Source organism: Argopecten irradians, chromosome 13, assembly GCF_041381155.1.
Source record: "Argopecten irradians isolate NY chromosome 13, Ai_NY, whole genome shotgun sequence".
NCBI classification, from domain to species: Eukaryota; Metazoa; Mollusca; class Bivalvia; order Pectinida; family Pectinidae; genus Argopecten; species Argopecten irradians.
Window position 1 is genome coordinate 13,380,085 of NC_091146.1, and position 15,892 is coordinate 13,395,976.

Here is a 15,892-nt window from a genome sequence, read left to right on the forward strand (position 1 = left end):
TTTTTGTGTTTTTTTCTAGTGACTTTACTACAAGCATGACTAACACCTTGCGTCTTCAAACTCGAATAAGACTAAATTTCCATGACCTTTATTGAAATACTTAACCTTAATGACTCAGGAATGTGATTCTTCCTCTTTTCAAAGGATTTCTTCTGACTGAAATTATTTTTGTTATTTTTGTGATGCCTGCGACACTCGGGTATCACTATTTCAGTGTCCAGGAAATGGTTTCAGAGATAACTTTAGTATTTATTTTCTGATTTCAACCGAATTTGGTAAATTGCTTTATTAGGTCACCATGCAACATTCGTCGTCGTGGGCTGTCCGCCTTCTGTAATCTTTTCATTCTAACAACTTCTTCTCAATAACCACCGAAAGGCCCAGGTAGCATGCTGGGATGAAGGGCTACCAAGTTTGTTCAAATGAATGACCTTGACCTTCATTCAAATTCACAGGATTCAAATAGGCTAAAATCTGTAAACGACTTCTTCTCAAGAACCAGAAGACCAATGGTACTGATATAGGGCTTGTAGCATGCTGGGATAAGGGCTACCAAGTTTGTTCAAATAAATGACCTTGATCTTCATTCAAGGTCACTGGAGTCAAATAGGCTAAAATCTTTAGTAAACTACTTCTTCTCAAGAACCAGAAGGTCAAAGGTACTAATATTGGGCATGTAGCATGCTGAAATGTAGGGCTACCAAGTTTGTTCAAATGAATGACCTTGACCTTCATTCCAGGTCACGGGTCAATTAGGCTAAAATCCTTTACACAACTTCTTGTCAATAACTAAGAGGTCTAGAGACCTGATATTGGGACCTTGACATGCTTGGATGAAGGGCTATCAAGTTTGTTCAAATGAATGACCTTGATCTTTATTCAAGGTCGTGGGGGTCAAATAGGTTAAATTTTTTATACGACTTCTCATGGACCGAATGGTCTAGGATACTCATATTGGGCCTGCAGCATGCTGGGATGAAGGGCTACCAATTTTGTTCAAATGAATGACCTTGACCTTCATTCAAGGTCACAGGTGTCAAATAGGCTAAATTCTTTAAACCACTTCTTGAGAATAACTAGGAGGCCTAAGAGACCTGATATTGGGCTTGTGACATGAAACTTTATGAACACTAAGAGTAAGGGTTTCCTCCTATTAATTGCGAGATTGTCTCTCTTTGCTGATAGCATCAGCCACATCCCTGTTGACTTGTATTATGAACCAACTTCCCTCTATATTTCATTATTTCAGTTTCAAATCAAGTTTGTAGATATAAGTTTTCGGGGATTAAAAAAAAAATGAATTGAAATAATTTTCAATAATGACAATTGAACTATCTCGCAATAATTAACAATTTACTAGAAAGAATGTTGTTTTGTAGTACATATTGTCCGGACAAAGTGTTGTTATCCCCCGCCCAACGAAGTTGGCGGGGATATACAAATGGGTTCCGTCCGTCCGTCTGTCCGTCCGTACGAATGGTTTCCGGAGCATAACTCTAAAACCAGTAGAGATATTTACACGAAACTTCATACACACATTGTTCTTATGGTCTAGTAGTGCCTTTTGCTATTTTAAGGTTTTCATTTTTTGCTTTTTTTCCGTAACCATGGGAAACATTGCTGAAAATATCGTATTTTTGTGTAAGAATCGTTTCCGGAGCACAACTCTAAAACCAGCAGAGATATTTCCATGAAACTTCATAGACACATTGTTCTTATGGTCTCAGTAGTGCCTTTTGCTATTTTAAGGTTTTCACTTTTTGCACTTTTTTCGTAACCATGGAAACATTGCTGAAAATATCATATTTTTGTACCAGGTTCGTTTTCCGCAGCATAACTGGAAAACCGGTTGAGATATATGCACGGAACTCCATAGGCACATTGTCTTATGGTCTAGTAGTGCCTTTTGCTATTTTAAGGTTTTCACTTTTTGTACTTTTTTTCTGTAACCATGGAAACATTGCTGAAAATGGCAGATTTTTGTGTAAGAATCGTTTCCGGAGCACAACTCTAAAACCAGCAGAGATATTTCCATAAAACTTCATAGACACATTGTTCTTATGGTCTAGTAGTGCCTTTTTTGCTATTTTTAGGTTTTCACTTTTTGTGCTTTTTTTCTGTAACCATAGAAACATTGCTGAAAATATCATATTTTTGTAGCAGGTTCATTTCCGGAGCATAACTCTAAAACCAGCAGAGATATTTCCACTTCATAGACACATTCATTTTATGGTCTAGTAGTACCTTTTGCTATTTTTAGGTTTTCATTTTTTGCACTTTTTCCTGTTTTTTTTTTCATACACATAAGTCTCCACAATCAAACTTACTTCCTTCAGACAATCGTGCTAAAATTTGTATCCGTTGTGTATGCCTCACGTGTAATATAATTACGTTTTCCATGCACGTGCAGACCATTTGGAGCGGAACAGGCTGGACCAACACAGTCAGTATTTCCCGCTACTGATCCGAGTGGACTCCCAATGGCATGTGACCCCGTCACGGTAAGTGACGGCCCTGACAGGGGTAAATGAGGAGGGACCACTACTGATGCGTGACCACCGTTTCCGGTTCCAGAAATTGCAGATGACGACGATGATGGTGATACCGACGACGTTGATAATGAGGAAGATGCCGGTGGTTGAGGAATATGTTGTACTGATGCTGGTGCAACGGCAACTAAATTAGGTACTAAAGAAACCCCGGTTTGATGAGATCCAGACCCACTTCCGGCTATAAGGTTTACTGCACTTCCGGTAACAATTGGAACTTTAGCTGTTGTGAAGTGGAAGTACAGATATAGTATTAATTAAATGACTAACACATTTGATATCCATACAAGCAAACATTTTTATCATTATTCACCATAGAGCTTATATTCCCTTAATGAACATTTCACTAAACTAAATGATATGATGTTACTTTCTAGGTTGAGATTCGTAATGAACCGGTACACAAGTTAACATTCAAACATTGTATTTACCTATATATGCGTACGTTTAATTCCTACTTGTTTTACATTATGTATGGAATGTTATAATATAATGTACAATAAGATTATTGAAATAATCAAACACGGCATTTATTTAAAAACGTCTTACGAGATTAAAATTAATGTTTTCTTTAACAGCATCCTTGGACCATCTAATATATATATATATTGGTCAAAATTTCAGTTTGTATGACCACTTGTTATCATCATTAGGGAATACTTTAAACTTCATGTATTTTTTTCAGTATTTCTAGCGAATACAGGAGGTAGTCCGCTAAACCTGCCTATATGGTTAGGTTGATTAGGTTATATTACAATAAAAGCCTAACAATACTGGCAGATATAGTGGACTTATACGGAGAATAATGAACGAGAGGGTGACGGGACAAAACTCCATATCAAGCAGCAATGTTAAACATCCCATATTGGTCTTACCTGGTACCGGCAATAGACATTGACATGATGGACAACCATTGTAGCCACTTTTGTAACCGAACGGGCACCTGTTGATGCACGTGAAGTGTGCGTCACACACGAGAGAGGCTGTGAGATAGGCGGTTGTCAAGGCAACGCCGACATCTGGAACCAGAAAAAGAATACAGGACATACATAACGACCATGCTGGAACTGTTTTTACCTTTAACTGTGTTAAAGAATCGCTTCGCATAATTCTAAGTTTACTATATTATCCAATAGCTTTTATCAGATCAACCAGGATAAATTTATGGTAAAAAGTCTTAGAATCTTTGCAAATGTGACCAATTTTGCCATCAAACCTGTTAGAACCACTACCTGTTGGGTTGATACAGTCACAGACTGGACATCCGTCAGTCCCACACTTATACCCTACACTGCAGCCCCGGGGGCAGGAAAGGGGCGTGACACACTGCACATTCGATACCGATACTGGAAACACAAAATAAAAGACATCACATTTTTAAAGAACAATATTACCTCAATATCAATTTGAATATTCCACAAGAAAATATACCTTTGATCATTTCAAGATTTTTTGGCCCATGTGACCTTGAATAGACGTCAAGGTCAATCATATTAACTAACTTTGTAGCCATTTATGGTAGCATGCTACAGACCTAATATTAGGTCTTTGGGCCTTCTAGAACTTCACAGGGAGTCATTTGAAGATTTCGGTTTTTTTTTGTACCTGGGACCTTGAATAGACGTCAAGGTCAATCATATTAAAAAAACCCAATTTGTAGCCGTTTATGGTAGCATGCTACAGACCGTCTCTACGCCTTCTAGAACTTCACAAGAAGTCACTTGAAGATTTCGTTTTTTTGGTCCCTGTGAACTTGAACAGACCCTAAGGTCAATCATATTATCAAACTCTGTAGCCATTTATGATAGTTTTGTAGAGTCCGCGACTATGTAGGAACGAACCATTTGTACATGATAGTACATATAGTTAGTAACAAGATAAGTAGGATATAAAATTTTCACGTTTGCATATCTGTGAAGACAACTAATTGTGTTAAAAATTACATATGCCAACAGAGGTGGGTAATATATCTATACAAAATGTATTTTATCGTGGAAGCAAATATTTAATACGCGACAGTTGGCATTGTTCAAAGAGCCAATCACATTTCGTATCTAATACTTGCCTTGGTTACACGTGCACCTAGGACACGCCTCCTCTGGACTGGTGGCCATGGAATAACCATGGCTACATGACGTCATACAGTGAACGGCCTGCGGACAATTCTGTAAAACGGAGTACACGTTCGGTTTGGGGGCTGGTGTCGTCGGGGCTGAAAATAGAAATTCTTATTTGAGTGTTTCGATTTTTTGTTTTTGTTTGGTTAACCCTATTTTATATAATTTAATTAATATAATACTTGAAAGGTTATCAAAGCTGACTTGTCATTAGTATCAATAGTAATGACTAATAGAATCTTACAATGTACATGGGTCTGTGAAGTGGACAGGGATATATATCAACCCGAGTTAAAGATTTTGGCCGGTCAACCCGAGACTTGCCGAGGGTTAACAGCCAAAATCTTTCACGAGGGTTGAGATATCCCTGTCTACTTCACAGACCCATGTTTGATTCTTTTTCTCCCAAATTTTGTAGAAAAAATGATGAAATTCCACTTGGTTTATAGTTTTTTCATCGCGCGATGATCCCAGGAACGTCGTTATGCATCAAAATTGATGACGTCATCTACAATGCGCGCCGCAGTTACGCCGTATGTATTAATGACGTCACGTTATTGTCTATCGCGTGTGAGCTGTCTTACACCCCCCTGCGTAAGACAGAGATATCTTTTCCATAGCAACCACCGGATATCCCTGTGAAGTATGAGAGAAAAATGTTTCCGTATACCAAATAAATGGATAAAACACTTCCTCGGGAATAGCATGCATTTTCATCCCAACTACTTCGTGCATTGGTCCGTCGACCACACGTCGGTAAGAAGTAGTGGAGAGAGCTTTTATAGATTGTCACGTTTGTTTATAAAATATGTTAAGATAACAAGCTATACTCACGAGGTAAGCATTTACAAAGTGGACATTCTGACGTCACCGCATTCTTTGACTCTATGATATATCCGAATTTACAGTTGGCTATACAAGCAAGGGTTGTGACGTCACAGGAGTCGTGGTACGGCGCCTGGGTAGGCGCGGATGTTGGTCCTGTTGACATAGAAAACATTGACTATGGAAAGTGAAGGGATTTAATCAATTCTTCCTTTTGCAATCCATGATCATTTTAATTTTAAAATGTGAAAATCATTAGGATTAAGAAAAATAAAAACTCGAAAGCTTTGATGTCCAATTAAATTTCATAAATTCAAGTTGTACGTTTTTGCAACACGAAACATGTCAGTCGAAGCTGTTAACATTCTACTCTTTCTTTTTTCATCTTATCGACTCAATAACATTAAGCAATATATGGAAAGACAGAAAAAAAAATTAGACACAGTTACGCAGATCTTACTGGGTATAAAAATCGCTGAAACAAACATAGAAACATTATCTTATATTTATCTACATTATCCAGAATCTTAGTGCGACTATCTTACAATAATGTACCTTGATGACATACACAGGATGGACAGCCATCTTGGTCTTTAGAGTTACCCACTTCATACCCGGACTGACAGCTAGTTATACACTGGACAACCTTATCACACAACTTCTGTTGTGGTCTGGTCTCTGATGTAAACATAAACACGTAAATAAATAAATAAATAAATAAATAAATAAATAAATAAATACGGACTGACAGCTAGTTATACACTGGACAACCTTATCACACAACCTCTGTTGTGGTCTGGTCTCTGATGTAAACATAAACACGTAAATAAATAAATAAATAAATAAATAAATAAATAAATAAATAAATAAATAAATAAATAAATACGGACTGACAGCTAGTTATACACTGGACAACATTATCACACAACCTCTGTTGTGGTCTGGTCTCTGATGTAAACATAAACACGTAAATAAATAAATAAATAAATAAATAAATAAATAAATAAATAAATAAATACGGACTGACAGCTAGTTATACACTGGACAACATTATCACACAACCTCTGTTGTGGTCTGGTCTCTGATGTAAACATAAACACGTAAATAAATAAATAAATAAATAAATAAATACGGACTGACAGCTAGTTATACATAAATCACACAAATTCTGTTGTGGTCTACTCTCTGATGTAAATAAATAAATAAACAAATAAATACGGACTGACAGCTAGTTATACACTGGACAACATTATCACACAACTTCTGTTGTGGTCTGGTCTCTGATGTAAACATAAACACGTAAATAAATAAATAAATAAATAAATAAATAAATAAATACGGACTGACAGCTAGTTATACACTTGACAACATTACCACACAACTTCTGTTGTGGTCTGGTCTCTGATGGAAACATACATAAATAAATGAATAGATAAATGATAAATAAATAAATAAATAAATACGGACTGACAGCTAGTTATACACTGGACAACATTATCACACAACCTCTGTTGTGGTCTGGTCTCTGATGTAAACATAAACATAAATAAATGAATAGATAAATAAATAAATAAATAAATAAATAAATACGGACTGACAGCTAGTTATACACTGGACAACATTATCACACAACCTCTGTTGTGGTCTGGTCTCTGATGTAAACATAAACACGTAAATAAATAAATAAATAAATAAATAAATACGGACTGACAGCTAGTTATACACTGGACAACATTATCACACAACTTCTGTTGTGGTCTGGTCTCTGATGTAAACATAAACACGTAAATAAATAAATAAATAAATAAATAAATAAATAAATACGGACTGACAGCTAGTTATACACTTGACAACATTACCACACAACTTCTGTTGTGGTCTGGTCTCTGATGGAAACATACATAAATAAATGAATAGATAAATAAATAAATAAATAAATAAATAAATAAATAAATACGGACTGACAGCTAGATATACACTGGACAACATTATCACACAACCTTTGTTGTGGTCTGGTCTCTGATGTAAACATAAATAAATAAATAAACAAACCCGGACTGACATTTGGTTATACACTGAACCACAGGGATCTCAGAATTAGTTACAATTTTTTTATAATTACGGACCACACAGAGAGCACATAGACGTTTTTTACACGTTTTTTATGGGTCTGTATGAAAATATCGGTAAAAATGACATTCTACAGTGTACTATACAAGAAAAGAATGGAAAGCTCCACAAGATAAAACTTCTACTCCACCTAGCTTTAGCGCCTATAATTTCATTTTTCCAACAAGTCTTCACAAAAATGGCTACTACCGATGAAAGAGCGGTTATTTTTCTTTCAAAGTCATCCTATACAACAATACATAGTGCCGTGACTAAGACAGTATAGTACATCTGTAGTCCCATTTCAACAAAATGACACACAGATGTCCTCAATGGGGCCGACGTCCTTACATGACCCTGGCTGTTAATAGGACGTAAAACTAAACAAACCTCAATGGAACCGTGGGAATTCATGGTGGCACTTTCTCGTACATTATGCATGAGCGAGATCTTCGCTGCAATCGCATTGGCTGACAGAAATGAGAAGTTGTTATGCTCTTTTTCGGGACACCTCGTCATTTATCTCTGGTGTAACCCAAACACAAGGGACGCTGGTAAAAGTACATGCATAATGCATGAGGAAAGTGCAACCATGAATTTCCACGGTCCGATTGAGAACATTTGTGTGTTATTTTTGATGAAACGGGACTGCTATCGTCTTAATTATATTGATATATACTATAACTAATTCTAAGATCCCTGCGCACTGACCTATCCACAGGCGTTTGGCTGTGTATACATGTTTCTCTCTCTATATATAATACTGAGTGTGTCGACACAGCACTACATATGTAGAAGAACAGGGAAAATACACATTCGAGTGCCCCGATCAGGAATCGAACCCGGGTCTCCGGCGTGGAAATCTACGGCTCTACCGACTGAGCCAAAGAAGCATGCTCCGTCAGCTGAGTGACAGAGACCGTATTTAACACTATGTACAAGTCACACCGACCCGCTCCTTTTACACTACTCCCCCTGTTTTTCTTGAGATTTCCTAAATCTCAACCCGAGACTCTTTAACCACCTACCATGGGTTATTTAGTTGGGCGCCAATGTAGAAGAACAGGGAAAATACACATTCCTGTCGAGTGCCCCGACCAGGAATCGAACCCGGGTCTCCGGCGTGGAAATCTACGGCTCTACCGACTGAGCCAAAGAAGCATGCTCCGTCAGCTGAGTGACAGAGACCGTATTTAACACTATGTACAAGTCACACCGACCCGCTCCTTTTACACACACATATATATATATATATATATAGAGAGAGAGAGAAACGACTAGAGCCCAAACGCCTGTGAACTACGTTATCATACAACTGTTGAGGTCTAGACTCTCCTGTGAACATACATACTTATTATATATAAACAGAGAAAGGAATGAAATCGTTGGGAAAGGCCAATTCAAAACATGAAAATGTTATCACACAATTTTCATAAACATCCCATTTAACAGATCGAATAGTTACACAATACAAAGGCCTCTTTGACAACTCTAGAGAACCAAAGTCTTTAAAACTCTACTTTGTTATCGAGACCTAAGTCTGAGACTTTACTGCAGTGTATATAATTGAGACCTCAGAGCAGATTTTTTTTAATTCACTTTGTTTTTTTAACTAGATATGCAGAATCACACCGTGTAATTAATATTGACATTGAATTTCAGTACCTTCTTTCATAACGCATGCGCATGAGTGACACCCATCTTGTCCAGCTGGTCCGAGTTTAACAGTATGCTTGCAAGTGCTTACACAAAGGTCGGTGTTAGGACATCTCGACCCTTTCGCGGGGTTAGAACCTGAGTGTTAATCAAATGCATGTGATATATTTTCATTTTGTCTATACAACATTTTCAATGTATTCGTTATATTTTTAAAGGAAACATGAAAACTTCGATGTATCACATTCTCTAACTCTATGTTATAGCTTGCTCAAGAAATTAAAGTCATAACAATATTACCAATCGCTAATTATATCCAAATTAGACTGCTAGTCGTTTTCTACCTGAATTTTGAGAAGGTGAAGCTGTACAAAAAGGTCCGGAACATCCACTTCCGGATCCGCTTCCACCACTAGTCATGCCACCCCCGTTTCCTTTTCCGTCCATTGTCATCCCAGCACCAGGGAACATAGGGTTGAAACCTTTAATCAATATATTATATATCAAATATTATAAGCAGTATGTAGTTAATCGTGAGTGATACATGAAGATGCATCAGAAAGTTTCAGTTTTATCATAAAAAGATAGTAATAATTCGTTACCATCTTTAGAGCATGAGGGGCCAGTACATGAAGATCCACTTCCGGTTCCACCAGCCGCATTTCCCAGAATGCCTAATAATGATAAAAATATTGTTACCATCTTATTAAGAAGTAGACGATGAACTTTGTGAAAATAATACGGACTAGTTTATTTATGAAATGAAGTAGGGCTTAGAATTGTACATTCGTAACAGCAAACAATATTACTGAGTACACAAGGAGAATACTGAATTTAATGTTTATGTGTCCAAATGTAACATTATGCTCATTCAAGCATGATTTAGTAAGTCTACTAAGCTTTCGTAAGAGAATATTTAAGCGAGAATCATGGAACAAATTTACATAACTAACCAACCTGAATTCTGAGAAGACGATGATGTACAGAACGGTCCGGAACATCCACTTCCAGATCCGTCTCCGCCTCCTCCATTAGCCATTCCACCCCCACTTCCGCTTCCGTCCATCGTCATGCTAGCTCCCGGAAACAGTGGATTGAAGTCTTTAACATAAAAATGCAATGTTTGTTTTAACATGAACTACAACAATGCCGTCGTTCCATAGAGTTTTAGCATTCTAAAAGAATATCGGATCTACTATACCAAAACTTGTATACAGTACTGATTGTTTATCGTGCTTATTGCTTTTCCTGAAAAATAACACTTAAAACATAATATTTCAATAAACATAAAATTATACAACAAAAAATTCAGTATAACGAAGGAGCATACCTCCACCAGATCCACTTGATCCACTTCCGGATCCGGTAGAAAACGGACTCGGCATACCAGCACCGGAAGCGGAAGCAAAACCGGACCCGGAATTGGACCCATATCCGACGCTTGATCCTCCAGGCATTTTGTCCACATGAAATGGGCTTGATTCAGAATTTGATTCGTTTTTCGATTTTCCTGAATTGCCATTTGAGGCTGTAAGATTGTATGAATGTCATTATCTTTTTTTGTACTTTGTGAATACATACAACATATTGCTTTAAAACGTCTCATGTTCTACCAATATCAATGTATCATGTCCTAACAATGTCAGCGTTTCAAGTCCTACTAATTCCAGTAATTTACATTGTACTGGATACATATGAATTTACATGAAATATTACTTGATGCAATAGTATTTTTGCGCAAAAATTTAAGCGAAGCAAGCTGTAAGTTATTTAAGTGAAGAAAAACCCATAGAAGCTGCTAAGAACAATCGATTTGAATCCTTTCGAAATAAAAAGAAAATTACTTGCTGTTCCTGAACCAGATCCCATACCGAATCCTGAACCAAACGACGAAGATGTGGACCCACTGGTCATACTAGACATCTGGAATGGGTTGGGCAGATCCTTAGAATTGGTGCTATTTTTGCCAGACATTGCTTCAGCTTCTGAAAAATCCACAGAAATGGATATCATTCACTCCTCTTGCAATCTTACCAGGTCGTCTGACACTCTTAAATAAAGCAGCACCGAAGATGTAAACAATTTATCTACCAACCCAAACCACCCATTCAACAAAAAACGCCGTTCAACTTCTCATGATTATCTAAAAGAGATCCGGAAGTGTGGTTCTATTTAGAAATTACGGGAAGATAATATCACACGATGATTTCAGTAGTAAACACTGCCAGTTTAACAGAGATGAGAGTTGAGGGTTTTCCGTTCTGTGGTTGTGAAATCTGTTGATATCTAATGAAACCAGTCTGTAAAACATGGGATTGAAAGTACCTAATTGTTCATTCTATCGTTCCTCTATTGTTCCTACCTCGCTGTCATCAAAATGTACTTTTATTCATCCAATTTGAATCCATGAAAAACAATAGATTGGTCAGCCTGTACATTTGAGACGAGAACAAAACTGAAGTTGGTTTTAAGCAGAGATTTAGATAGTATATCTCTGCTTTAAATTAGTCACAGCCATAGAAATTATTACTTGTGACGTTTCGATAACCACACTGCGCTGTTTACAGTTCAGTAAATAGTGTTGAAAACGGTCATAAGAGACCCATAGATTGTGGTTTTACGAAGCAGTTGGTTTCTACACATGTATACAGACTCGGTGGCTATTCAAATCGCTTTTTGAAAATGGTACATTTCCACTTCAGAAAACGAATTCACAATCTGATCCGGGTCGCTTACTCTGGTACAGTGAGTTCCAATGTACAGCTTCGCTAATACTGATGCAACTGAGAGGCGCCAACGTTTATTACAAACCTTTAGAGTCATTTCGGATACAGGTGCAAGTCTGACAACCGTCGTTCCCTTTTGGTCCGAGTTTGTATCCTTTACAAGATAACATACATATAATTGTTGCTATGCAATCCGTTGCTGGTTTTGGTTTTTCTGGTCGTACGTGACTTGTCACTATAGGTATACCCATTCCATTGGCTGTAATTTGAAGAAAAAGTAATGGCAATTTACATGCGTACGTGTTTTATATAAATGAAAAGTTTTAGTATTGTAAAATGTTCCTTATGCAACAGTATATGGTTCAGAGTAATAAAGTATTGAACTGATTTAAAACAGAAATAACTCAAACCATTAACCTGATTCTGAACAAACATAAACGAAGGAGTATTAGTTTGTCGAAATCGAATCATCGTCACTGGTTCTCCGCAAATGTATTGTTCTGAATATTTTCTTTGTGAAAGTAACGATACCCTGGCTAATGGCGAGTCCATTGGTCTAGAACAAAGGGAATAATAACTAGTACTATAACAGTATATATTTGCAATTATTCTATATAAATTTTCTTTTCAAATACACTAGACGGTCGACCGCATACTATTTCCTTAAGTTGCGATTACAGTTGTGATTTTGTATGCTAACCCCAGAGACACGAATTTCCAGCCCACGGTCAATATATATGTATTATATTATTAAGGATATGAACTCTACGGTGGAGATAATTAAGGAATAGATGCTTATTTTGTTGAGGTTATGAGGGTATAATGATAATGGAGCCCGTGTAAATTATGTAACCCCGGCGAAGCCGGGTTACATAAAATTTACACGGGCTCCATTATCATTATACCCTCATAACCTCAACAAAATAAACATCTATTCCTTATATTTACAGTTTTTCAAGAAAATTCATATTATTAATTCCCGCGGCAGTTGCATATTTTTTATTAAAATACACAATTTTCTTCTCTCCCGTCATCGTCAACGAATTCGATTGAACAGCTGATTGGAATCGAGTCATTCATATGTTTCCCGCCAAAAGTGGGGTCATGATCCCACGTTGCTACGCCATCGACTATTCGCGTAACAATAGAATCGACGCGCGTGTTGTGCTAACATTATGCACTGATAATGATAATACTAGAAAGCATGGTTATTGAGTCCATGTCAGTGCAAACTGTAAATATATGGACATATTTTAAAGTCTCTGTGTGCAAACCGCTGATCAAAATATGCAGTAAATAATTTCCTTACCAGGACCACAGGGACACGATTTACACCCGTTTTCGTCTTCCTCTAGACAGTACGCCGGGCACACGATGTCTGCCTTTATACAGGCATACGTCATCATAACGGGAGATCCTCTGTGGAATAATGACCATGGCAGAGGCCCGAGCCGGCCGCCACTGTTTCCCATCATACTTCCGGTTCCGGCAGACATTACCATCATTGGCCTGGCGGAACCCATTCCCATGAGAGACGTGGAGTACGGCGTCTCGTACAAGTTGTTTCCCTGGTTAAATGGGCTGCTGCTTGGTCCTCCTGGTAACACCAATCAGGTTTACATAGTAGCATTGACATAGAACATCTGTTGTTAACGGTTATTTTTATCATTTTTGAAGAATAAAATACTCCCACCCATCCCCTACCTATACAGTGGACTTGGTGTGGGGTTTCCAAATTCCATTGGACGGTTTCCATGAGGGTTATAATTAAATAAATAATGACAAAATACATTTTTATAGAAGAATTTCCAGATGTATGTTGGGGAATGGCGGTTCATAAGGTCCCACCAACTCCTCTGGATCCGTCACTGACCTGAAGCCTACTTACATATAGTACATTATTTACCTCTAACACTGGTTTACCTGTGTTGTGTAACCTACCCGCAGAACACTTGCAGATCGGACAGGACTTGTCGTACGTTACACAGTCCGGCTTACAGTCCTTAGATATAGGTTGGCAGTCCTCGATACCTTGTAATACTATACCTGAAGTACAAACAAACATCACAAAGAAATCCACTGGGTCGTTTTGCATTTACACGTAGAACGATTTTGCGTACCCAGCAAACTATTCTTTTCTAAAGGCGACAAACTGATCTATTTAAAGTTTAAAGAGTTAAATTGCAGCTTTTCTGAATCGCGAATGCCTGGTAACTTTGATAATGGATGCAGTATCTTCCCTTTTTTATTGCCTTTGTAGTACACATCAAGGGTCATTACTCCAGTTAATCTAACGGTCAGGTAATTGCTCTGACTGTCTTACACATCTACAGCGCAAAAACAAAGGTTTGGATGCATTGCATATTCTAGATCTACATGGCGAATCTGTTGGAATATTAGACAAAATATGTGTTTAAAGATTACGTATACGATGACAATCCGAATCGACAACACTAAGTCAGGATATGTTCAGGAAAACCACCTAACAGAATAAGGATACCGAATCGACAACACTAAGTCAGGATATGGTCAGGAAAACCACATAACAGAATAAGGATACCGAATCGACAACACTAAGTCAGGATATGGTCAGGAAAACCACATAACAGAATAAGGATACCGAATCGACAACACTAAGTCAGGATATGGTCAGGAAAACCACATAACAGAATAAGCACTAATTTTACAAGGCAATATTTTTGGAACGTGAAAATGACACTGGAAGAGTTTTATAATGTGTTGTTCAAGATGGCGGCTATACATGGCCGTCACTTTGAATTTCATACCAACACCGCACACATGGCATAACTTGTCATTGCACTCTCAGCAATGAACCAACTCACTCACAGCAATGTAACTAAATCAGGCCGTTTTCAAGATAAATGTGATTGAATTATGGTATCATTGCCTGCGCGATGACAACGTTCAGAATATGGAATGCCCATCTTGTATGTCAGTTGAAGTCTTGAAGTCGATACACACTTAAAGCAATCACATTTACATTTAGTTATATTTCGCTCGAACAAAAATGTTAGATAATTCCTTGGCAATGCTACTGAATATCGAAAGATATATACCACTAATCTATCACGAATTCATTAACATTTCCACAACAATACTGTTCGTTACCTTATGACATAAGTATTAAAAATTGATAATCATTAAAACCACCATTGTTTCCTTACCTTGTGGTATCACGTGATGCAGTGTATCCATGGTAACAGCCAGTAACAGAATCACTGATGTTGACTTTAGCATGATGAAATTGTCAATGTCCAAACAATTGAAATATAAATCAGTGTTTTGTTTTTTATTATCACTTATAACTTCATGAACTCTCCGTACTGGTAATTACACACACATTATACATAATCTCAGGGTTTTAACCACCACTGTGTCAGGCGATATTTGTTGTTCAGAGAATTATGAACGAGCGATGGCTTATAAGTCCAATATTATGTTGTAACTCGGAAAACAACAACAATTATCGAATATAACGACGCTAAGTTTATTTCCTTCAGGTGGCCTCATTGTGTGATAACATCTCAATGGATGTCTATGTTATCAGTAAGGTGGTGTGGTCAGAATGGGGCTCACCATGAGGGTTTATAACAAACAACGCACCAGGTGTTACGTTATCACAAGGACAATGCTACACCTGCCGGAATCGTGCTATCCTACCACACATGGCATCACAAGTTACATCTAGTGCTGTAATTCCAAACACAATAACTTCCCCCATTAGTGCAGAAACGGTTACTTGGTGCAAAGATCATTCTACATTTTATATTTCGACAGTCATAAATTCAAGAATAACTTCGCAAATATTGTTCCGTAACATTACTTAATCTAAAACCAACTTAATATAAGCATTACACACAGGAGCATGACAGTGCGGTTTATTTTTATT

The 15,892-nt window shown here is 37.4% G+C and overlaps 1 protein-coding gene across 1 annotated transcript; it reads right to left on the bottom strand.

The window, feature by feature from the left end:
- Positions 1-2,332: 2,332 nt before the first annotated feature.
- Positions 2,333-15,543, bottom strand: LOC138306234 (uncharacterized). The gene is made up of 16 exons (XM_069246633.1): positions 15,168-15,543; positions 13,924-14,028; positions 13,292-13,579; positions 12,068-12,241; positions 11,101-11,241; positions 10,587-10,784; positions 10,214-10,357; positions 9,859-9,930; positions 9,601-9,738; positions 9,266-9,394; positions 6,047-6,169; positions 5,501-5,647; positions 4,615-4,761; positions 3,782-3,895; positions 3,425-3,568; positions 2,333-2,772 (listed from the first exon to the last, which is right to left on the bottom strand). The coding sequence occupies exons 1-16, from the start codon at positions 15,238-15,240 to the stop codon at positions 2,333-2,335; spliced, it is 2,577 nt and encodes an 858-aa protein (XP_069102734.1). The 5' UTR covers positions 15,241-15,543.
- Between the last annotated feature and the right edge of the window lie 349 nt (positions 15,544-15,892).

Excerpts from the sequence above, each read along its gene's own strand:
- LOC138306234 (XM_069246633.1), bottom strand. The coding sequence starts at position 15,240 with ATGCTAAAGTCAACATCAGTGATTCTGTTACTGGCTGTTACCATGGAT. Across the intron at positions 11,242-12,067 it reads TATCCGAAATGACTCTAAAG|AAGCTGAAGCAATGTCTGGC; the intron begins GTTTGTAATAAA and ends TGGATTTTTCAG. Across the intron at positions 6,170-9,265 it reads CGCATGCGTTATGAAAGAAG|AGACCAGACCACAACAGAAG; the intron begins GTACTGAAATTC and ends TGTTTACATCAG.